This window comes from Python bivittatus, unplaced genomic scaffold (assembly GCF_059951505.1).
Source record: "Python bivittatus isolate LINGU-HERP-01145 unplaced genomic scaffold, Pbiv_v1 ctg000700_np1212, whole genome shotgun sequence".
Taxonomy (NCBI): Eukaryota; Metazoa; Chordata; class Lepidosauria; order Squamata; family Pythonidae; genus Python; species Python bivittatus.
Window position 1 is genome coordinate 83,844,131 of NW_028277098.1, and position 25,310 is coordinate 83,869,440.

A 25,310-nucleotide genomic window follows, 5' to 3' on the forward strand; every position below is an offset into this window, starting at 1 on the left:
ATTACAATAGTCCCTTCAGCCCCTTATTCAATCCTTTTTCAATCATCAAATCCAGTAATCAGCATTTCACTTTTTTCCATTTTCAGCAAAAAGTCCATAAAAGGTTTGTCTCTGACCGAACAGGTCGTTTTGCCATTTCTGTTAATTCTGCCATCTTCACAATCCATTCCTCCATTGTGGATATTTCAATATTTCCCCATCTTTGTGCATGTAATAATCTTGCTGCAATTACCATACATAAAATCAGTCTTCCATAAGTCTTTTCTAATTGACTATCCGTAAGTCCCAATAAAAAGTGTTCTGGTTTCATCTCAATATTAATCTTCAAAATTCTTTGTATCATCGTATGTATTTCTTTCTTTCTTTCTTTTTTTGCTTTTTCACAAGTCCACCATGTAAAATGTCCCTTCATGTTTTTCATATTTCCAACACTGATTAGAAGTACCTTCATACATCTTAAGATAATTTCTCTGGTGTCATATACCAATGGCACATCATTTTATAAAAGTTCTCTCTCAAATTATAACACAATGTGAATTTCAGTCCTTTTATCCACATTCTCTCCCACTGATCTACCTGTATATTGTAACCAAAATTCTTAGTCCATTTTACCATGCAATCTTTAATTGTTCCTCTTCTGTTTCAAATCTCAACAAAAGTTTATACATTTTTGCAGTCACATGTTCATCATTTGTACACCCTTCATTTTCAAATTCCATCTTAGGTTGTTCAACCCCCATTATACTTTTATCTATATTAAATCTTTATCTTAATTGTGCATATGAAAACCATTGAAAACTAAATCCTTCTAGAGTTAATTGTTCTCTTGACTTCATCTTAAGTTCTCCATGTTCCTGTACTAACAAATCTTGATATGTTCCCCATCTCAAGTAGAGATGGTATGGAAAGAGCAAGCTGAATTAGAAACTGATGAGGCAAAAGGGACATATATTTTTCTTATCAAGAAAATATATCAAACCTCTTAAACTTTTTTTGTTTGTTTATTGCTCACTAGACAAAATAACAAAGCTTCTTGTATCTTTTTTCCTGCAGAATGAAAGGCATTTTGGAAATTTATAAGAAAAAAATCCTGCACAGGGAGAAAAAGTGAGCAAATCTACCTCTCCTACTCTCCCATGGGAATGCCTATACTGAACCAAACTGTACAACCTGCAGCTGCTTTAGCTAAAACACTTCAGACAAAAATCGCCAGCAGACTCCTATGCATATATACTCAAAAACCCATACGTCCTACATATATCTTATGACTGCCTTTACCAAGCCTTCCTAATCTGATATGGTCCAGAGGTATTGGATTATATGCTAGCTCATACAATGGAACAGGGGAAGCAGTCTTCATCCTAAAATGGCCTTGACCAAATCTGCGATTCATGCTCAGTCCCCCCACATGCACCCATGTCCCAACAGAAACTTCTCCAAGAGGGTCTGCCATCACAACATTTGTCATCAGCTAAAGAGCGAGCAGCTGGAGTGAATAGCTGCCTTCAAGGGAGCATTTCTGTTCTGGTGCATGAGGCATCTGTGCTCAAGCTGCTGTTGGGGGAAAAATGGGGGCAGTACTGCTGAAAGTTTGCACCCAGATGACACCTATCTACAACAGAGCAACAAAGACTAAGTATTTTTGTGGCTCTTGGATGCCATCTAGTAATCACCCTAGTCAGCACAAACTGAGGCTCTCTACCACCCACAGACTGCTTTCCTTGCCCCTCAGTCCCTACCCATTCTGTCAGCCTAGGCAAATGCTGACATTCCTCTATGGGTGTTTACAGTTCTGCAGCTCAGCAGAACCAATATGATTTTTTTAAAGACTAAAGGTTCAGCCAAGGCCCACTCTGCCTAGGAGGCCCAAGGTGGCTTCCACCCCTGCCTTGTCTATTTCTATGCCAGTGCACACCCTCATATGTATTATTTTACTTTATTTTATTTTATTTTATTTATTTTATTTTATGGGATAAGATAGTAATCTATTACGTTAAAGTATAACTGTAAACATGAAGTTCTTGAATCATGCAAAAAGCATTTCATAAGTGTGGTTTATTATAACTGGTATGGTAAATTATTTATGGTCTGTATGAGTACTCAGTAGATTTCTTTTTTGTCTCGATCTAAGACTGCAAGAAGAATTTTAGGTCAAAAATATACCTCAGATAGATTAAAGTCATTTCATTAATGGAGAGGGATCAGATAAGCGAATAAAAAAAACAGAGTCATTCAAGTGAAAGAACCAAAGCATGAAAAGACCCATGGAAAGAAGAACATTATTGTTAGCTCATAGCTCAATATTTCAGAAATGCTGGGCATATACTGGAATGGAAACCACACAGTCTGAGCTAAGAAGTCTGCTTAACCACCCACTTAAATGCAGCACATAGAAATTGAGTTGGCAACAAGAGTTGGCAACAAGACTTACTAGTATAGAAGTATTATTCAAATCCAAGCCACATCACCTACTTTTCAGGAAAACCATATGAAATGATTAATCTCTATCCAACCATAGGATCATCAGCTTTAGACAAGGTAATTCTAAAGTTTTGAGAGCTAACTGCAAAGAAGTATCATAGCTAATTTGAAAAATGGGCATTTCCAGCCCTTACAAATTGGTTATTTGTGCTGTTCACTGTCCTTCAGTTTCCAAACAGGTTTCCAAACACAGATCTATCAAATCAATCTAATTTCACATCTCTCAATTTTAACATAAAGCTCTTGGAAACCAAAGTCCATGCTCAGAGTGTCCATGTGGTGAATTTGGTCAAAGGGCATCAGTTCCCATGGAAAGAGAAAAAAATGTAAATGGCATCCTTTCTTGATTCCACTGACTTTCACATCTGCCTTACTTTGCCCTGCGCAATCACCAATCAGTTTTAATCTAGCCTCTGAGTTAGTCCAAATAATTTTTTTTTAATAAATAATTATTTGACTTGATTAAAGTTCAGATGGGGTTTTTTTTTTGGTTACAAATGCAAACTTTCTTATGAGTCTTGTGACTGAGTTAATTTTTTAACCATGTAATAATTGCCAGCCAAGAAGTGTTTTCCTCAGTTATGCAAGACACATTTTACATAATCTGCTCTGTTACAACAGAGGAAAAAGAAGAATATTTTTAAATATTATTCTTCCTTATTTATTTATTTTTGGACTTCAGTTCCCATCAGCCCAGACAGAATGCTAATATTAAGAGATTGTGGGAATAATTGCTCAAAATATCTCAGGATGTCTACCTTTGCTATAACTATGTATTTAAGCAACAGCAAAGACTTCTCAGTTACAAACATGACTGAGTTCCATCTGGGCTGAGAGGCAATAAATTGTCTCATCCATTTGCTACCCAAACTGAGAACCGAGAACCAAGGAAACAGAACTTTAGCACAACCCAGAGAGCTGAGTTGGATCTCACTATAGAGGGCAACGGTCTACAGAACCCTCTAAAGGAGACCATGATATTTCTGTTCCTTCCTCCTTCTGTGCTTCTCCTCTCCTCTCCTCTCCTCTCCTCTCCTCTCCTCTCCTCTCCTCTCCTCTCCTCTCCTCTCCCAGCCATTCACTGTTTTCCTGCCTTTTCCACTTCTATATGGCATCCTTTTTCCAGGATTACAGTATTCATTTAGGTGGCAGAAAAGCTGTGACCAGAACCTTTTCAATACCAGGACAAATTGTGGGCCTCCTTGGAGAGTCTTGTGTGGTTGCAAGCTCAGGCGCAGGTCTGAACACCCTAATCACAGTGGCCTGTTTGGTGGGCTCCCTACCTCCCTCTCAGAGGATAATTAGCAGCAGTTTTGTCAGTCTCTGATCTCTCTCCCCCTCAAAAAGTATACTGTATCTATTCACACATGTAAATTATATGCATAATATATATGAGCACATATGCCAAACATGTGAAGATTTCTGGAGCTCATCTGTCTCTGACTTTCCTTTGGAAGAGATAAGAGATGAGGTCCAGCATTAAGGGGTGAGGTCCAGAAATAATATTCAAATATTTCTGTACAGTTGGTGTCTGTCACAAAAATGCATGTGTTCAGTCTTATGAAACTGGGAGCTGCTGCTTCTGAAAATGTTGCTGCTCCTTTTCAGTTGTACTGTATGGAATTAGTAGAGCCTAGATGCAGGTCAAATTCCCTGAATTGATAGATATGTGGATCTTGGCTATTTTGGCTATTAACATTTTGAATAGAGAGCAAATGGTTCACTCTGAATTACCTTGTCTTGACTCTTTATTCAATGACATTGAAGCTTCCATTAAAAAGGACTTTTTGTGACCCCTTTGACCTCATCACCCGTTGATTGCTCAGGTGTGCTTTTGTGGAGACATCGTCCAAATCTGAATGTGGTGCCCTTCTATTAGTGGCACAAAGGCTTCTAAAGCTAGCTACACTGCCCTCATATCTAACTCATTGACGGGAAGGCATAACTCCACCTTGGATCTGGTCCCATGAGATGAGTGACTGAGAAACTGAGCTTCCCAGCCCAGTAAGCTAGCATCCATGATGATTTTGCCCTTGCAGAATTCTCTCAAGGGCATCCCTTTTAACAGGTTGGTTGAATCTACACACTATTGCTGGGAGTTGATCACTGTGCTCAGAATCTTCAGAATTAAACTAAATTAAAGCAATCTGTTCCTGAATATTAATACTTTTACTGTAGCGATCTTGCATTTAGATCTGAAGGCAAATGTTTAAATGACTCACAAGCCCAGATTATCAGGGCTTTTAAACCAAAAAAGGTGATTGCTAAAACTCTAACCAACAAAGATGTGGGTTCATGAATGCCTTGCTGTTCTATTTTCTGTAGAATCTTTTGGTTACTATTTATAACTCCTTTTCTGAACTTTGCATAATGTTACTTCTCTAGAAAGGGAAGAATGTGATGGATATGTATACATATATGTATGTAAAATGTCATTCTCCAGCATTTTTGTATTGGATGGTGTTTCACCATGTATATCACTGTGAATGGTACAATCAGACACACTCTGAAGATCCAAATGCTGATTTTATTGGTAGCAAGCACATGTGGATACAATATATTTGCTGTAGATTGTGTTAAAAGAGAGGAGATGAAGAGAGGTCACTAGAATTTTATCAAACTCTACTTAAAATACTAGCCAAATTTCCCTAATTCTCTGTGGGAACCTTCACCAAATGTGTCTCCCCAAAGTCAAACTATCTTCTTCTATCTTAATCTTCCCCCTCCCCAAGTTCATACTCACAAACCAAACAAATCTGGCTTACCTTGATAGAGAAGATTCACTTCTTCATAAATTTGCTTTCTTAAGAAATGATTAAGAAAGCAAATTTATGAAGAAGTGAATCTCCATCCCTTGCAGCTGCTATATGATGTTTCTCCATCCCTTATTGTGGTAGGATTCCGATTATCATCAAACAGCACTGCTTCCCACTGGCCTCTTGATACTGATTGCAATTATAACTCCTTTTCCTCCAGGATTCATTTTTCTTTTTACTTTTTCCAAAACTTCTCTCAATCTATTCCTGGCAATTTATATCTAATGATCTATCTACACCCCTATTGTCCAAAGCAACTCTCAGATGATTAGTACTACAATATTGAGACTAAGCTATTTTGCTTTTAGCCTCATCTTTTATTGTCTCTAGAACTCATTATGAGCACATATCTACACGGTATTAGTTTATTGGAATATATTCTTCTTGAATGAAAATATCAGATATTTAACCCTGAGGAGGTGTATATAAGGGTGAATTCAAAACTTTGACCTATATATTCTGCAATAGCACACTTTTTCTCAGATGACTAATATATAAACCAAACATTTTATCTAAATCAATTGACACTGTCTCTCTCAGAACTTAGAAAAAATCCTTACTGTAGTATCTATGCTTACCCTGCAAATGACAATCAAAACGAAATCCATAAGAAATTACTGATCTAGTGGTATACTGCCAACAGTTGTAATTCATTCTGTGCAAAGATCTGAAGATTAAATCTGAAGTCAGTTAATCTGAATCACCTCAGTTTGATATGTCAGGTCAAACTGGATGCCTTGAAAATTGATCTGAAGATTTCATGTACCTTTTTTATCAAACTGAACTGAATCAAATCAACTTTGAACTGAAGGACAAATTTAAACTGAATTCTTTATTCTAATACAACTGCAATATTCAGATCACATTTTGAGTATTTTCTGCAATGAAATATAAGTATATACAATACACTTGACAAGAAAATAGCAGTAAATAGTCTGTAAAAGAGCTTGTTTGCAAGTAGTGTCTCAGTTTATCAAGAGCCTTATTACACTTGTAGTACTAAACCTTTCTAGTAGGTATCTAAAGTTTACTCCTCAGGTTTATTTCTCTCAAATGTAATTATGATCAATAAAAAAAAATACCAAAATTGATCTCCATTGCTAATTCATACACATACACGCACACACTTGTATTTTAGTACATTGTTAAATGGGTAAATCATATTTAAACAATTAAATACATTTATGGGAATAAAATGTGATATTAGAGAGAATGTTATAGTTAGAGGGAAAATGTGATGTTAGAGAGAATGTTATAGTGACTGGGAATGGTGGTCACAAGAAGGCAAACAAAATGAAATCATCAACTCAGTTTTTAACTACTTATTACGTATCATATGTTGGGTGGGGAGGTAATTGATTAGCCATTTTATATTGGATCTTGTTAATTATTTATAGGATTTATTCTTCATACTTCCTAGAAAATTCCTAGATCATGAAGAGCAAAAACACAGCTTGTTTTACTGTAAACCATTCTGATTATGAATGCAATAGACTAAGATATAAGTAATAAGTAAATACAGCAATTAAAATAGCAAATAATAAATTGCTTATTAATGATGCAAGTGATGAATTATTTTCTTATTAGATATTAGCCGGTGCAATTTCAAATCTTAGAATTTCCAAAATCTTTCTTTTTTTCAGATGTTAAACTATTGTAGGAGCAAAAGAATAGATAATCATGCTGGCTAAGGAATTCTGGGAGTTGAAGTCCACACATCTTAAAGGTGCCAGGTTCGAAAAACCCTGCCTTAGATTAATAGGCTGACAAAGCTAATAAAGCTGGGGGATATTCCCTTCCATCTACAAATAAACCTTGGCTATACCACTGCAGGCTGTCATCCTCTCTAACCTCACAGGGAGTGGGCAAGATGATGTTGTTAACTGCAGGACATGTCATACAGGCTATGATTTTGTGGATTTTGTTTCTTTGGTGCTAGAATTTCCTTCTTTTTCTCTCTTTCCATGCTAAGCCTTTTTTTAAGGATTCCATTACAACCTTTGTGTGTTTGCCATCTCAAAATAGCTGGAAACTTGCAACTGATTTTCAGCAATTGTGATCGGTTGAAGCCCCTAAGATACAAAAAAAAGATATATGCAACTCCAGGGTATAAGTTGCTCATCTCTGTGTTACACCCAAAGCAAACACTAGAAACAAGGGGTTGCCAATAAAGCCGATTGGCAATAAAGTCAGGACAAAGAGAAGAATGTGTTTCTCTGCAGAATTAATACTGAGAAGTCACTACTAGAAGATACGCTGATGGCTGCTAATGCAGAGGCAGGGGATATTAAAACAGAATCAACAAATTATTGGAAAATTTTTTCCCTGGCTACTACTTATTGGTTATATGCTGCCTCCACTTTCAGGAACAGCATCTGAATTATCTGTTGCTGGAAGGAACAACAGGGGCAAGCCATTACTTCATGCTTTGCTTCTGTATCACCCAGAAGCAGGTGAACAACACTGCATGTAACTGGATGCTGGACTAGGCAAGCTTTGATCGGATCCAGCAGAGCTGTTTTATTTTTTTATCGAAGCATAATCCAATTGCCAGGAGTATTAATATAAGCGTACCTAATACACTCATGAGTACCTGTGCCTACTGACAGCTTCCTTCACACCTGCCAAATTCAACATTCCACGTGACATTTTATACATACATACATACATAGAAATTGCCAAACTACAAAACAAAGCACAAGCTTTCAATATCATTTTGATTCCCAAGAATGGGTTTGGCCCCTATAAGTGTTCTAGAAAAATTATTTATTAATATTTTTATTGGGCTTCTATGCCACTCCAACTCGGAGTAGCCAAAATAAGGTTAAATATACAGATAGTCTCTGGGTTAAGAACACCCAGTTTAAAGCTGACCCATAGCTAAGAACAGAGCCTACTATAGCAAAAATACACAATGATTCGAGTTAAATACACAATTGTTCGAGTTAATTACACAATACTACAATAATACTGTTCCAGCCTACATACACATTTGACTTAAGGACAGACCTTGGGAATGGAACTCATTCTTAAACCAGGAATTACCTGTATACATAAAAAGCAAAAAGTAACTTTACAGTTCTATGCTAGGGGCAGGTATATAAACTCAATTCAAAGCCTGCTGGAAAAAAAATAAGTGTTAATCCCCTTTCTATAATTACAGAGAAGGGCAAATCAGTGCTTTGTCTGGAAGTGTCCCCACTGCCCCCCACAAAAAGACAAAAATAAATAGAGGTCATAAACAGCACCCATAAACAGAGGTGGGGGTGGGGAGTTGAGGAGTAGCAGATAGCATTCAGATAAATCAGTTTTCTAATGGCCTACGTACCATGGGCAAACCCACACAGGCAAACCCACATTCATTTTGGATGTCCTCAAAATTCCCAATGTGTCTATTGGTCCCAAAAGCTTGAAAATCTCTGCAGTGTGTGTTTGTGTGTGAGAGAGAATGATTTCAAAAACTCATTGCAGAGTAGTTATCTGCAATGATCTTCCCTAACAAGTGAAAATTCTAGAGTTCCATATCGTACCTGGCTTCATTTTAATTTAGAAATGTATCCCTTACACACGTTTCCCTTCCTGTTGGTCTGCTGCATAGATCCAACATGAACTTCCTTGGCCTACCATGCCTTCACCTCTCCTAACACCTCTGTCTTTCAAGACATCACTCAAAAAAAAAGTAGCCTGACCTTCTCCTTTTTCAATAGCAGCCTGCTTGTTATGCCCATGCAAAGCTACTTGGATGTTCAAAATCAGAACTTGGTCTCACAGGAGCAGTACAAAGAATCTCTGGCTGCCAAGCAAAATTAGGTCATTTGCCATTTTTCTCAATCCAAAGAAATCTGTTTATTTAAAGAATAAATAAAGCATCGCCCTGAGATAGCATAAATCTCTGCATGGGACCTCTGTATGCAGACATGGGCAGATTTCAGCCCTGCAGGATGTTTCATCCAGTCAATCAGAGCCAGGTACAAAATAGGGGGAGAGGAGAGACAGGCTGGAGCTAAATAGAAATTGTATTACAAGAGAATGGTGCCAATTTCTTGCATTCTTCTATGAATTGTATGCTGGAAAAAACTGGATATGTACATTCAAGATTTCAACTAGACTTCCCCTTAAAGCAGTGTTTTTCAACCTTGGCAACTGTAATATGTGTGGACTTCAATTTCCAGAACTCCCCAGCCAGCTGCCAAGCAGTTGCCAAGGTTGAAAAACACTGCCTTAAAGTGTACTATTTACTTTTTTTTCTTTCCTCTTGCTCAGGGGAGAGTGGTTTTGGAGAGGAAGTTATCTGCAAGGAATAAAAGTCTCCCTGATTTCAAATGTTTAATTTGTTGTCATGTTTATTTGTAATTATATATAAACAGTAGTTATATACTGTTTAATATTTTTTCTTAATTTTGGGGTTGTACATCACTTTGAGATATTTCAGTATGAAGTGTCTCAAGTAAAGTAAAGAGTAAATTTCCTGGGAGTCAAGGACCTGCTTTCTTAGGATTCTGATTGGCAGGGAGTATCTATTCCTGTTCAAGAGAAATACAGCACAAACCCCCTCAGATTTTATTATTGAGTGCTGTAAAGTTACAGGAGGCACAGCTGGCCATTGGTTTTGGGGAAAAGGCCAAGATTTATAGTCTTTGCCCTACATACATTTTCGTATCATATTTGTACATAATCCTTTTTTCCCACAGATGTTGCCCGTGTGATGTAAAAAAAAGTCCATCACATGTAAACAATAACAGCAGTTCCTAGAGGAGAATCAACTTGCCCTCTTTTATGCAGCAGAAATTCTTTACAACAGACTCACGTGAATAATAAAATGGGGGTTCATTATGCTTTAATATTCACCAGGAATTGTGTTTCAAGATAATGAAACAGAAGTAAGCAGGATAGACATGTACAATTTGAAATGCACTGTTTTTCTGTCTTGCATCACATTCTCTCAAACACTGAAACATCAATGTTTGCTTAAAATGGATTGGTTTGGACATGAGTGAAAGTTGGATTCATGAATACCCTGCATAAAAGATATTGTTGCAGTGCAAACCTGCGCAGTATGTAGGCAACCAGCCATCTGTGCTACGGTGTTCTTGAAGTCACTTGGTCTATTTTTGCATTTCCAAGCAAGAAGTAAAGCAAGGGATTTACTAAGCTGCTGGATATCATATATGCCCTTTCTATTGCACTCATCTCGGCAGGTCAGAAATTATGCAGTCCTGTTTTAGTGGCCCCATGCTTCAATATAACATGTACCAAAAATCAAGTACTGTAAGAGAAATTCACTATGATTTATCAGAAAGCTTAGTTCCTTTGGGGAAGAATATTCTACATTTAAAAGAGTAATTGGGAGTAGGTTCCAAGAACTCTGCACAACTTGAGAAAACAGCATTCTCTTCAAACAGAATTAAAAACTCTGCCTTAATGCATTAAGGGAGGCCCAATTGGACATGATCAAGACATGATCAAGATATACATCACATGACAAGCAAAGTGAAGCACCGGAGCTCCGCTGCCAGTTTGAAGCAGGGTGGCATGGCTGTCTCAGTCATATCTTCAATCTCAGTGGAGCAGCCTATTGAGTTTCACACAGTATATGAATAAGAGTCACCGGTGTGAGATATAGACAGACAGACCAACAGACAGACAGACAGATGCTTTTGAAAGAATTTAAATATTTTCAGGAACATATGAAGTTGCCACATACAAGTCAGTCCATCGATGAATTTAATCCACCATCACCAACACTGGGGTGCCAGTGGCTCCCCAAGGTTTTCAGGTAATTTATCTAGACCTACCTGGAAATGCCCAGGATAGAGCCTCCTGCAGGCAGATCAGATGCTCTACCACTGAGCTACAAGCCCTTCTCTTTTGTTCTCTTCAAACTAAATAAAACATTGCACACTTACAATTTCCTAATGAATACTCCCAAAAGATACGACAAGGCAAAATAAGCTGAAAGAAAAACCCTGCCATCCATTTTAGGGCAACACGTTTATGAAGTCAAATGTGGGGTCATAAAAAGAATTATGAAAGTTGAAGCCCAACATACTATAAGGCTGGAACTAGTGAGTCAGGAAGCTTCAATTCTTACCCCAGACACAATTGTTAAAAAACATGAAACAGTTGTCCCCAGTGCTCAAAGCTGGGAAGAGAACAGCCAAGAGTCTGTTGCCTCAAAAAGACGGAGGGAAAAGCCAAGGATTTAAACCCTGGAGCTGTCCTGTACAGTATATATATATTTGGAGAACACTAGTTGGGGAAAAGCTGTAACTAAGCTGCCTTTGTATATCTTATCCAAAAGTACAGACATTAAGATTATTCATACTAGTGATTTATAGCATCATCCAGCCACTGCTGGTGTGAAATATCAATAATATATACTCTATAAGCTTTCAATTGCCATAGTAACGACTGGATGATGCTATTGGTCTATAGCATAGATAGCCTTATTGCTGCAGTAGATAACTTATGGATTGGGTCACCCAACCAGTTGCATAGCTTGCTTACAATTGGATTATAAGCTCCATGGGACAGGAACATGTCTTTTGCTAGTATTGCTTTGTACATTGATGAGATTACTATGCAGAAGGTGACTTGGAAGAACCCTACAGTTTATTTTGGCAAAATGTGTATGTCGCAAGAATCTGAGTAGGAAATGTTGCTGTTGTTCCTAGCATTTGTCACACTTGGTTGCAAGGCTTGCTCGATTTGCACTACACTTGCTTCAGTTCATGTAGCAACGCTATGATTACCTGATGTGACAAGGGGGTTTACTCTCCCATCAGCTTGTTGCAGAACTGATGCTGATTTGGGCTGAGAGAGAGGGACTGGCCCAAGGTCACCCAGCTGGCTTCCGTGCTTCAGCAAGGGCTAAAAGCTGGGTTTCCCCAATCTTGGTCCAGCATCTTAACCACTAAACAGCACTAGCATTCTTGAGGAGGAAATGAGTCTAACCCAATTTTCTAACACGTATCAGAAAAGGACACATTATTTTTATAACACTAAAAAGTAGATAATCCATAACAAAAGAAGTTGAACAAAACCCAGCACCCAAAGTTTAAATATCCCTCCTCAAATTTCTTTCCAGTCAGACTCTTCTTTAAACATGCAGTTGTTAAAGGCATTGGACAAACTGAAAGAAAAAAATACAGTAGAACAGGTAGAGGTTAACCCTTTCCTCCTCTAGTTGCAGATGCTAAAGCTCGATTTGTTGCAGTAGAAATCCCCCCCCCCCAAGATGCCAGTGGTTGTATTCTTCTAAATACAAACACCAGCTTCAGAGGAGGGATTTCCTTCAGGATTATTGCATGAAAGAAAGAATTATATCTCTCTCCATATCTCCTGTGATCTCATTTCTTATCAATCCTTTAAACTGTCCTGATAATATTGGCATTATTTTAAACACCAGCAGGTTAGCTGCAGAAACACATTTAAAATTATGTCTCCTTCAGCCCTAAGAATAGCATATAAATGACAATATAATTGCTTCAATTTAAGGCTAAGATATAAGAAACAAAAGTTTCCCTGGACATACAGGCCAAAAAATGCCATACTATTGGATCCGACAACTGAATTTGCAGGTAAATGGGCCAGATTCAAATCCCAGCAATCTTAGAACACTATCATCAATTGTAGAAATAAAAGCCCTTGGCATTCTTCTATTCATTCTGATTTATGTGAGCATGTATTTGAATCCAGTTAGAGAAAGTTTAATTAGGAAGCAAAGCTTCTAAAAAGATCCAGTTTGGTGTAATGATTAAAAACACCAGGCTAGAAACCAGGAGACTGGGAGTTCCAGTCCTGCCTTAGGCAAAGCTGGCTGGGTGACTTTGGGCCAGTCACTCTCTTTTAGAAGAAGGCAATAGCAAACCACTTCAGAAAATCCTGCCAAGAAAACCGCGTGGACATCTCCAGGCAATTGCCAGGAGTCAAGACTGACTTGAAGGCACCAAAAAAAGAAAAATAAATAAGGCTTTTAAAACTTTCATTATGTAGTTCTCTCACACTTAAAAATAGCAGCATTATTATTGATATTAATTACATCTTTTCCAATGAGTCTTAGAGCCCTGCCAAGCAAACAGATCAATGGATGAGGAAATTTAGCAGGGGGTCTCATGATCTTAAGATTCAAATTAATATAGGTAGTCCTTGCTTAGCCACTGCCTCGGACAGTGACCATTTGCAGTTACAACAGTGCTGAAAAAGTAACTTTGTGACCAATGCCCACATTTATGACTTTTGCAGCATCTGTGTCTCTCAGTCATGTGTTTGCCATTACAGCTTAACAACCAAGTTGCTGGTCCCAACTGCAGTCACTAAATGAGGACTACCTGTAGAAACAATTTGATTCTCACCATGTAAGGAAAAATATCACAGAACTTTCTGTCTGATTGATGGGAATGCAGTTTAGAATGTAGAGAATATACCTGAAGAATGCTAAATTGGATAAGCTTTACTACACAATTATCCTGAACATACTCAGGAATGGTCAGAATACAATATACAGTGGAGAGAGACAGTCCTTGAAAATAGTAGTGGTGAATTTTTTGCACACAATTGTAGATCTTCTAACCTGAAAGACAGTTAAAGGCTGAAGCTGGACAAGACAGGGATATTTTCTCAGAGAATTGGTCCCAGTTGCTGGTCTCCCTTGTGCCAACAAACTCAGCTCTGAATATCTCAATCAGAACTTGGCAAGAGGAGAAAGAAAGGGATGAAAATCCTAGCATTTGTAAGAAAATTCTGTACCATTTTTCTATGTTTGATTCTGTTTTTAAAAAATGCTAGTTCCTGCTCTAATATTATTGTACATTAATATGTATCGCTTATAGATATACTGTCAGTCAGTCAGTCAATCTTTATTGATTAGCCTTCTGGCCATTTCAATTTCATAAAAACAATCTAATACCATATTAAATATAAAATCCAATATACAGTTAAAATTATAATTATAAAACCAGGAACTGTCTTAACTCAGTTCATCATCTTTACAATTTATGACATTGGTATAGATATACTGAAATAGCTAAAAATAATCTAGAATTAAAGCAGCAAACTGTGCATGGAGTGCCAAGTTTAGGAAATGGGCCAGTTAATTGCTTAGAAAACTCCTGATCAAATTGTGCTACAGGTTTTTTTAAAAAAAAAACTTGCACTGGATTGCAGTCTTAAACTACTACAGTGAAGCTTACTTGTATATTAAAAGGTACAGAATTGTACTTATTCTATTGAGCATTCCTCTGGATCATATTTTGTAAGATAAAGTGTGACAGCAAAGTATTCTGGAAGCAATAACCAAGAAAGAAGAGACAAAAAATTGAGTGAAGCGATTTTTTTTATTGATCAGTTTCACTTGGAGCACAGGAAACGAAAATGTTTGTCTGGACTTGGCATCTGAAAAAGCAGTAATGAATAAGCTCTGGGTATTTCTCCAAGAAAAAATATTCATATCCTTGTGACATGAATGAGAGGCAGTTCTTGAACCAAACTCACTACATTAGTTGTGCAATGAAAAGGCAATCCAAAACTCTGATTTTAGATTCTTTTACAGAATGGAATGGAGGATTCTCCAGTAACTTGAGATAGCCAATATTCTTCAACTAAAATATTCAGACTTAAAAGCATGCTGCATTAAGAGACAATCTTGTATAACAGGGGGATGACACCAGAACAGGCAAGAGAACAGTGGGTACAATGTTCAGCTGGAGAGAATTAATTTTGGGGAAAGCAGTAGATTGCTCGTTGTATTCTTGACCGGGTGGTACAGAAGAGTTATTCTCCTACAGTTGAGAAGTCTTCTAACATAGCAGAGAAGAAACTGGAACTTTAAAGAAACAGAAATATTACTTTTCTACAGAGAGAGTAATGATTTAGATTTGAAGAAAAAAATATTCCTTCGGGGCAAATTTTTCCTACTGATAAAAATGCTGAAGGAAAAGGGAAGAAACCTGGAAAAGAAGAAAGGAGATATCTGATATAGAACAACTATCACTGAAAGCCATCTTGTATTTTAAAAGGTTGATTCTTAGTTGGAACTGTCAAGATTCCCCACAATTGTCTCCAAGTTGCTGCCTTCCAAACACACTGGACTAGAACTATTGTCTTCAATCATTATGTTCTTCAGTCATCAAATATCATATTGGCTGGGGATGATGGGAGCTGCAGCTGCAGTTCAATAAACTGGAGGAGACCAAGATGAAGCAGAGACAACTCTAAGCCACTCTGGGCTGTTACGGGAAAAGGGAGCATTAAAATACTTGAAATAAATAAAAACAAGTTTGCAGGGATCAGAAAGCCGGTAATTATTGTAAACACAATAGTAATATTTTGGAGTCCTGAGAGAACAGAGAGGTATGGCATGGATTACTTGGTTGGGAAATTAAGCAGGACAGTTCATAAAGAGGAAAAAGGGGAGCAAAAATCAGGCTGTTATCTGAAGATGGGGAAGAGGGATGAGGGACCAAGGTTCCAGAGAAGATCCCCTTAAGGAAGGGAAGCCCTTAACTAACACTGATACATGCTGAGCAAAAGCTTAAGTGATAATTTTCAGGAAAGTAAGGCAGGGTTTTAGTTTAGCAAAGTGGAGGACACAGGACTTTCCCCCCTGCCACTTTATCTACTACATGCCAGTGTTGACAGTCAGAAAGTCATTGAACGGAGCTTCCCATGCCAGACTAAGAGGAAAACATCACCTGCTCGGTGGTTGCCTGTCCTAGTTAAAGACAAAGTTGGAAAGACTGGGAGCCAGCCTGGTAGGCGGCCAGCTCAGTGGTTCCTCCGCAGTGGAAGGGGCAGGGAGTCCGGGTTGGGGTCCCGGAAGGCACGAGGGAAAAGAAGCTTCTCTGGGGCTATCAGAGGTCCGAGTGATGTCTGGAAAGGGTGGCAGGGCGAGGCGTTACCTTGGGGGGCAGGCTGAAGAGGACGGGCAGCAGCACCAGCGGAGTGCACAGAAGCACCAAGTAGCGGCGGATACACCACACTTTCTTCACTACGGCTCCCAGCGCTGCCATGCCCTGACAAACACCCCGCGGGACCGGCTTGAGAGAGACCGGCCGCGGCGCCAGGACCGGGATTTTATCTCGGGGGAGAGAGGAGGAGGAAGAGGAGGCAGGGCTTTTGCCGGGGGGCGGTGGGGGCAGCGGACCGGCCGGAGCAGGGGGCTCTTCCGACCGATTCCCACACCCACCAGCCCTCGGACCCAAAGAAGGCGAGCCGCGGCGTCCTCCTCCAAGCGCGTTGGCTCCTCCTGTGTACCTGCCTCCCCACGATGCCTCCACCCGCCGGAGACGGGGGGGATTGAGGGGGCGGTTCCGCGCCAGGACAGCCCCCGCCGAGGCGGCGCGCAGTTGTTGCTGTTGTTGTTGTTGTGTATTGTGCTGGCTGGCTCGTGGGGAGGTGGCGAGAAAAGTGGAAGCGCGGTGCGGAAATCGTCCCAGATAGCGCAGGATGAACCAGCGGGGTCAGAGCGGAAGAAACGGCGCAGCAGCCGAGCTCCTCCCGTCCCCTCCATTCCCTGGCCGCCCCCGTCCTCTGACAGCCATCTGGCCCACGGAAGGTTGTCATTCTGGAGCCGGGAAAACACTCTGGACCCCATCTTCGCCCTTGTTCCGGATTGCTCTAATGTTTCTCATACCTCTTTCATGGAATTCACCTCTGGTTGCTTCCCAACGCAACAAGGACTCTTTGATCGGCAGCTCTGTTCGGTCCCTCCCTTCCCCTCCATCAAAGCAATAAATGTTCAGTCCTGAAAAGAGTGCTTTCTTTTGCTTGATCATAGAGGAAAAAAACCCTGTGAGTTGAAGGATGAGAACAAGCACAAAAAGTCCCAGAAAGTTTATGAATGGATTGGCCCAAAATCACCAGAAAGTCAAGAGGATGGGAAATGAATGATGTAATAGTAAATGTGCTCCCCACTATAAAAAAAAATGCTGCTGCTGTGCAGCATGAATCCACTTTGTGTGTGTGTGTGTGTGTGTGTGTGTGTGTGTGTGTGTGCGCCTTCAAGTCAGTCTTGATAGCAGCCACCCCTCTCCGTTCGGTTTTTGGAGAAAGCACTGGTGAAGGCCTACAAAAGGAAAAAAATGAGGGTGAGTCACCAATATATTCCAATCTAAAACCATGACTGGGTGGACTCATCCAACTGGCCCAATACTTAGCAGAAAACTAGGTTTATGGAAGGCCCTGTCAGGTTCAGCCCAAAGAATTCCATGAGACAATGCAAATACAGTTCTGTTGCGTTTATTAGCTTCCACCTCAAGACAGAAATCTCTCCAGACTGAACCTAAGTTCCCAAGCCAGCAAGCCACAACACCATGAATTCCTTAGGGTGGTGCCAGTCTCATCTTCTTAAACTTCCCACGCTCCTGTTGGGGGCTAAGGAAACGCTTATCTCCCTGAGTGTGGCCTTCATAACAACATTCCATCACAGGCCCACACTGTCAGGGCTGCCTGGATCTCAGTAGGTAAGCTATTTGAAACAGCAGGCACTGAGGCAGAAGGTGTGCTTCTTTGGTCTGCTGGTGACACTGTTTCATAGAGGGGACTTGAAGCATGTCCACCCTGCCAGATCCCATGGGACAGGGAAAGGATCAGAAACAGGCAGTCCAGCAAGTAATCTAGCCCGGTCCCATGAATGGCTGAAAGTAGTACCCAGGACCTTGAATTGCACCTGGAACTTTACAGGAAGCCAGAGCAGTTTGTGGAACAGTAGTGTTACATGGACGTGCTATGGTGCACCCATAACTTCTGCACTACCACTTTTTGGACCAACTGCAGCCTCTAGATGTTCTTTAATGTCTGCACTACATTGTAATGGTCTAACTGCACACTGCATTGTAATGGTCTAACCAGGAGATGGCCTAAGGATGAGTGACAGTGAGCAGGGCCTCCCAACCTAGGAATGGGAACAATTGGTGCATAAGATAGATTTGCATCTTGGTCATAGGTGCCACTTGCTCTTCCAGCAGAAGTCAGGAGTCCAAAGGACCCCCAAGTTGCACAACAGTTGTGTTTGGGCGAGTCGCACCTCATTCAGAACTAAAGATGGAAGGTCCCCAGAATAGAACACCCCAAGCCAATGCCACTCAGTCTGTAAATTATGGGATCTGATGTCCAATATACCTGGAAGACTGATGGAAGCCCATGCAGAATCATCAAATTCTAAATTAAAGATACAGGTCTGTATCTTTTATCTGTGCTTGATAAAAAAAATAAACTTAAATCATTTATTTACTGATTTTTGACAGATTTCTAGGCCAAACAACTCCGGGCAGCTTCACAAGATTAAAAGAAACAACATTATATAAAAAGAAAAAACAGTATTATATAAAAACACAGCAGTTGTCTGATGGAACAATGTAACATATTTCTACATCACCCCACCCACCCCCTGCAGTAAAAAGGGGCCGCCTGAAACAACCCAAGGCCTGGGTGGGGGACAGATTTTTGGATATGGCTTGAAGGCAGGTAAAGCAGGAGACTACAGATCCGAGGGGGATGCTGTGCCAAAGGGCAGGGGCAGAGACAGAAAAGTTCAGACAATTACAGTTGCTCTTGGTTTACAGTAAGGGAAAACCCACCCATTCCCATATGACTAATTCCATTAACAAATGCTGTTCAGTCATTTCTCCTGAAATTAAGCCAAAATGTATCATTTAATCCTTTAGATCTGGGATGCCCACCATGGCTTCTAAAGATGCTAATATGCCTGCAAAGACCTCCTGCTCCATGCCCCACCTGATATTTAATTTAAAAACACACAATATAAATTAAAAGAATGTGAAGCTGTCATGTTGCAAAAGAAAGCGCTAGCTGGGCTCCAGCATCATGTTTATATCCCGGAATCCCTTTGGGCCCAAATAGCATTTCATAAGCTTTCTTAGGAAGCACCTGCACCCTGGTGCTTTGGAAGGAAGTCTACCCAATGGTTCAGAAACCGGATGGAAGGAAGTAGGGAGAAATCTGGGGAGGCAAAGCTAGAAAAAGACAGCATTGGAGCATTCCGGTAAATCAGTTCTTTCTAACTACAGGTAGTCCTTGCTTAACGATGGTCATTGGGACCAGAATTTCCATCACTAAGTGATGCAGTCATAAAGTGCAATGTCATGTGACTGCATTGCTTAGCAACAGCAATACCAGCAGTCCCCACTGCTGTTGTTAAGCAAAACTCATGGGTCATTAACTGAGGACCTCATGTGACTGACTTGCGACTTCCTGCCAGCTTCCCACAAGCAAAGTCAATGGGGAAGTCAGCTGGAAGTTGCAAGTCCCAGGCAGCTTCAAAGCAGGCCAGAGGGTAGGTGAGTACTATGGAATGAGGTTGGGGGATTGCTGTGGTGAATGCATGCAGGCTGGGGAGGGGGTGCTGCAGCGTGAGCGCACTATGGAGTACAAGATCCCTGAGATCTTGTACTCCATAGCAGGACTTCTCGGAAGACAAAGAGGCAGGAGCACCTTGCAACCTTCCCTGCCAGCTTTCCCATTGACTTCGTTTGTGGGAAGCTGGCAGGGGAGGTTGCAAATGGTGATCACATGATCATGGGACGCTGCAACCATGTAAGTGTGACTCGATTGCCAATTGCCTGGATTGCAATCACATGACTGCGGGGTGGTGCGACAGCCAGAACTTCGAAGACCAGTCATAAGTACCACTTGTTCAGTGCTGTTGCAACTTCAAGCAATTGCTGAATGAGTGGTCATTAACCAAGGACTACCTGTAGTTATATCCTTCACAACTGCTATTCTGTGAAGAGCCTGCCCCCAAAACATGTTCTGAAGTCTCCGCACTAGGTTAGGGTCCCCCTATACTAACTCTACTCCTACCCTCCTGGCAAGCTCTTATTTTGATATAGCAAGGACTGAGTTTTGCTAAAAAAAAAATACCTAGGAACCTTGCTCAGAAGCTCAATTATAGAAAGGTACATTTGAAACCTGTGAAAGATCAAAGTAATCAATAAATAGGACTTTCCAGAGCATAAAGCATTCCATGTGGATGATCTAGTGGTAGTCATTATTATCATCCGGCAAAGTAAGCATGTATTCTCATCCTCAAAATCTCCAACAGGGTACTGAGACAGAAAGAGTGGCTTGGGACCATCTAGTACATTCATAGTACGCATTTGAAATGTCAGCAATATCCTGACAGATAGTCCAGTCCTTTAGCACTGCATTGCATCTGCTCTTTCTATTCTTAAAGCATTTCATTGCTGAGGTCAGAACGTGATCCCTGAGCAGCAACTGAATTTCTACAGGCCTTTTATTTCTATTCTCTGCACTTTAATTCTCCGAGCACTGAGGTTTCTAAGATCCAGCACTTACCCTTGCAAGCTTCAGAGAAAATTTCAGCATTCACCTTGGCTCAAACTGAGTGCCTCTATTTTTACATACTCCCAATTACCATTTTTCACAGTCAACAGAAGGTAAGTCCTGATTCCCAAATATTTTTTCTCTGTATAGTAGACTCTAGGCGCTGAGAACAACCACCACAGTAAGAAAGTATTGACCACACTGTCAAGACAGTAAACCCCTTGCTTTAACCAAATTGGCCCACCTCAGTCTAACAATCACAGAAGCCCCAAGCTTATCTCCATGTAAGCAGAACTGATGAGAATTGAGGACAGGTGTGAATCACTATGGCCTGCATGCACTTCCTGGTTACCAACTTCTTTTAAAAAAACTTATTTCATTTAGTAGAAAGATTGGAAAGAGTTAACTGTCAGTCCAATCCATAATTTAAAGCCCACTTTCAGATCTGCCAAACGCATTACGCTGGAGTCCTTTTCCATGGTCTCCCTATCCTCTGGAATAATAACCCTCCACCAATGTCCACACAGCCTTCTATTGTTTAAAAACTCTAAATATGTTGCTTCACAGCAAATCCTGGGGCAGGGCAATTTGTGACCCCCCACTCTCCAACATTATGATATTAATCTCTTGATGTTTGGGGCATTTTCCTTCCCTGAAGGAAGCTTAACATGTTTCAGAGTTTGGGTTATTGTTTCTTTTACCTCTTGAAATGCACTATACGTTACCAAGAGCAGCGTTTCTCAACCTTGGCCATTTTAAGATGCGTGGACTTCAACTCCCAGAATTCCCCAGCCAGCATGCCTGGCTGAGGAATTCTGGGCAACTCCACACATCTGGACTTCCACACATCTTAAAATGGCTAAGTTTGAGAAACACTGACCTAGAGTGACTGCAGTGATTGAGGTAGCTGATAAATTGAGCTAATAAATAAATAAATGCTCACATCCAGAACCCCAGTTATTAATACATATAGAAGAAAATGTCTGACCAGGACTCGAATAGGAAAGGTTGCTTAAAACAATTGTAATCATATAACAAAATTTAAATTGCAGGGTTATAATTAGACCAAGTATCACTATTATCAGTGTAAGTGGAAAGGAAGATATCACATCCTCCATGTGATGGAGTAGTTAGAATACACATTTTCTTCTGAAAATACATTTTAAGGGATAGAATGAGTGGTTCTTCAAAGCCACTCCATCACGTTTCCAAATATTACACCTATGTTTTCACACTCTGGGATCCTTCGCATTTACTGGACTACAAATCCCATTGCCCGAGCCAACATGGTTCCTTGTGACATAGTTGCTGCAAATCAACAGTCAAATCATGAAAATGGTAAAGGAAATTGAAAGTAAATTTTAAAGTAAGCTTTAAAAAAATGGAAAAAAGCTAAATCCATCCCTCTTCCCTCCCAAAAATCCCGACCTAATTCACATGTGTGAAATGACCCTGCCCATTTTGCGTCATCATTACTTACACCTTTCAGCCTTTCTCCCTCCCAAAAAATGTTTTGTGCAAGTACTAAGTATCGGTTAGCTTGTCCATCTATGTACTGTTGCAAATATCCAATGATGGCAGCAAAGAGATAAGAAAATAATTCTTTGCTGCCATCAGGTGGTTATCCAAACATCTGCAGGCCATCTATGGAAACCCTACTTTCATTTTTGTATTTATTGTTTAATCTATGCTGGGTTTATTTAATATTGTTTTTATTGTTCTGATGGAAATCATTCAAGGCTCCACTGGGAGGAATTCCAATAGTGAACATCATTTTGTATATTGCTGTGACAGTTTGTAGCAACAGAGGGTCTGGCATGTTTTATTTAAAAAATCAGAAAATAAATCTGTGTATTCTGTGTTTATACTTTCTTGCTCAATGTTTAAAACACCTTAGCTAAAGAACACCCTTATTCCTCTTGAGGTCTCTGTCTTGAGATTTGCTGCTGCTTCTCAGTCTGTGATGTGCAATGCTCAGTTTGCTCTGTTTTAATATGTAAGCCATTGTCCTCTTCAGAATCCTGCTTCCATAGAAAGGATTTTTCAGAAGACTGAAATCCTGAATTAGGCTATTTGGGAATCTTCATTAGTTCAGTACTGGGCTAATCCTAGGCTTAATCTAAATCAGGCTTACAATTTACAGCCCACATATGTCCCCAAAATGGCCTCCAGTGCTCCCAAAAATTGTACCAGTTTTGCCAAATTTCAGCAGCAAGCCTCTGAGAAATGTGAGTGTAATTTCCCATTTTTTTAAAGAGAAAGAAGTGTGATTCTTTGTTTAGGACTAATGCACAAAACAAACCCATGCAAACTAAAATCAAAATAGCCTTTTCAGAATAAAGCCCCTCTCTCAGAGCCATGGCCACACCTACTTTTGTCACATCTCCATCTCAGCCATTATAGTTCTTGGAGGACAGAAAAAGGTGTTTGGGCTTCTTTAGGAAGTTTGACTGTAGATTAGTCCTCTCCATTCTAGATGGACCAATAAAATCAGTATGATGGTTATTATCTTGCTTTTCCTTCTTCTCCATGCTCTTCCTCTCCCCTTCCTCTTCCAACACTTTCTTCTTCTTTTTTTCTCTCATACACCATGGCCCCTCGCTTGGTACTTCAGTGGGAGTGTCCTGCAGAAGGTCTGCCAGCCATATTGCCACCTTCATGTTAGTTCTGCTGCTTTTTTATCAGCCATTCAATTGAACAGGCATCTCAGATGAGTCTCTGAGTGTGTATTAGAGGCCATAACAATCCATATCCTCAAAGGTTGCTAAGCACACAAACAGCACAAGGGCTATTTAGTACTAAAAATGAAATATCAATATTATTGCTTCAAACGTGAATACCATTATTCAGATATTAAATATTGAGATGTTTTGTACTGTATTGGTATTAACTAAAATCTGTCATTTTGCATCACAGCTGGCATGAAGTGAATCAAGGTGAGGTTTAAGATGAATCACCAAAACCCAAAGGCCACTGGGAACAATGGAGATCATTATTGAATGGAACGAAGGATTAAAGGGCAGGGGAACACATATCAGTCAAGGTTATATATAAACAGTTGATAAAGGCATCCTGTTCTATTACAAAGACTGAACACGTTGGGCATAATATACTTGGGTCAGAGTTATTTTGGTAAATGAATATTTGGGTTATGTCTATTAACTTATTTCGAACATGATCCTATGCTCTCTGGACAATCACTTATTCTGGAGGCAGCCAGGCAATGATTCACCCTCTTGATCCAGAACAGGGAAGCAATGATTCTACAATGAGACAATTTGGCAACAATTGATGGTGCTGCTCTTGTGTGGCAAAGGTCCTTCCCTTTGAAAAGATCTTAGCCAAAATTTGGGCAAACTTCAGAGCTGTATTACCAGGGCTGAGACTGCAGATATGTTTTCCATGTCAAAGGCCAGCTTACAGAAATAACATTTCAAGAGTTTGCTAGAAAAAAAAATATGAGGGGAAAAATATATAAATATACTCCATCTCCTAAGCCAGGATATAATCATAGCTAGTGTTGGGAAAATCCCAGAGCTCACAGGGGCATATGAAAATAGATGGGTGTGCCTAGAAAAACCTCATTCTGTAGGGTCATCCTAGGCTCCTTCTAAACAGTCAACCAGAACAGACATTTATCATATATTAATCCTTTTTTCCATATACAATATGAGCTGTCTGAATTAAAGTAAATCACATAGAACAACGGGGCTATTTTTGCTTAATAGGAACTAGATCCTGACCCAGAAATGACTGGGTCGCTGGACTTACACAACATGCCTATCTTCAAATAACCCAGTTGGGCATGTTGTACAGAACCAAGCCAACTGCGCTGTCAGATTTATGAATGTGTCTGAATGTCCAGGAGAATGCAAGGATTTCTTTACACATGGTCAATTACTTTATGCATGTAAGGTGAGGCCTGCAGCAAAATGTTGTAATTCAGGGGAATCATTTTGTCCCCAAAGCTAATAAAATAACAATTTATACATCCACAAACCTTGCCATAACTGGAACACTACCAGAAATCAGGCATCACAGCTTTTCAGTTCCATAAACAGAGAGAAAGTTGGCAACAGGGAGGCAATGCAAGATCAGTCATTCCAACAAGGGAACAAGTAAGAGAATCTCAGCTGCAGGGCAATGGGAAAAAGTTATCATTTCCATGCCATGTTTTATCATGAAATAGAAGAAGAAATCAAAGCAGAGAAAGATGAGAGGGTAAAGGACAATTATCAGCTGGATTTGCCTTCTGTCTCACTGATGTGTTCATGTCATAAAGTGAGGGCAAAGAAAACAAAGCATCTCTTTTTTTCCATTTTTGTGGTATCCATAATATATCTTAGCCCTAGTTCTAGATGTTGATAAACAAACCTTGTAACTGTGTTTGAGAGGCAAAAGTAAGATTAGGCAAAAAACAAGCTTTCTCGTTCATAGATAATTATCCAGCAAGAGAGATGGAAGTACTAGAGGAAAGGGATAGAATTATATAATAGCTGTAAAACAATTCTACCACAGTGAGTTGAAGCTGCAACTTACACTGGAGGTGTGCACAGGAAAGGCAAGATCCAACAGTTATTGCTGTGAACTCTTGAGTTGGTGAGAGAACTTGGAGAGAAGGCAATCTTCAACCTCACAATACAGTCATAAATGAAACTTCTGGTAGATGGTGTCTCAGAATGCCCTGTTGGCTTTACACCAGTGTTTCTC

The 25,310-nt window shown here is 39.9% G+C and overlaps 1 protein-coding gene across 1 annotated transcript in view; it reads right to left on the reverse strand.

The window, feature by feature from the left end:
* The window catches only part of SLC13A3 (solute carrier family 13 member 3), a 54,110-nt gene extending 37,768 nt beyond the window's left edge, over positions 1–16,342 (reverse strand). The window contains exon 1 of the mRNA XM_015888390.3: positions 16,196–16,342. Coding sequence (XP_015743876.1) covers positions 16,196–16,306 — 111 coding nt within the window. The 5' untranslated portion in view covers positions 16,307–16,342. The remainder of the gene's footprint in view (positions 1–16,195) is intronic.
* Positions 16,343–25,310: the final 8,968 nt, after the last annotated feature.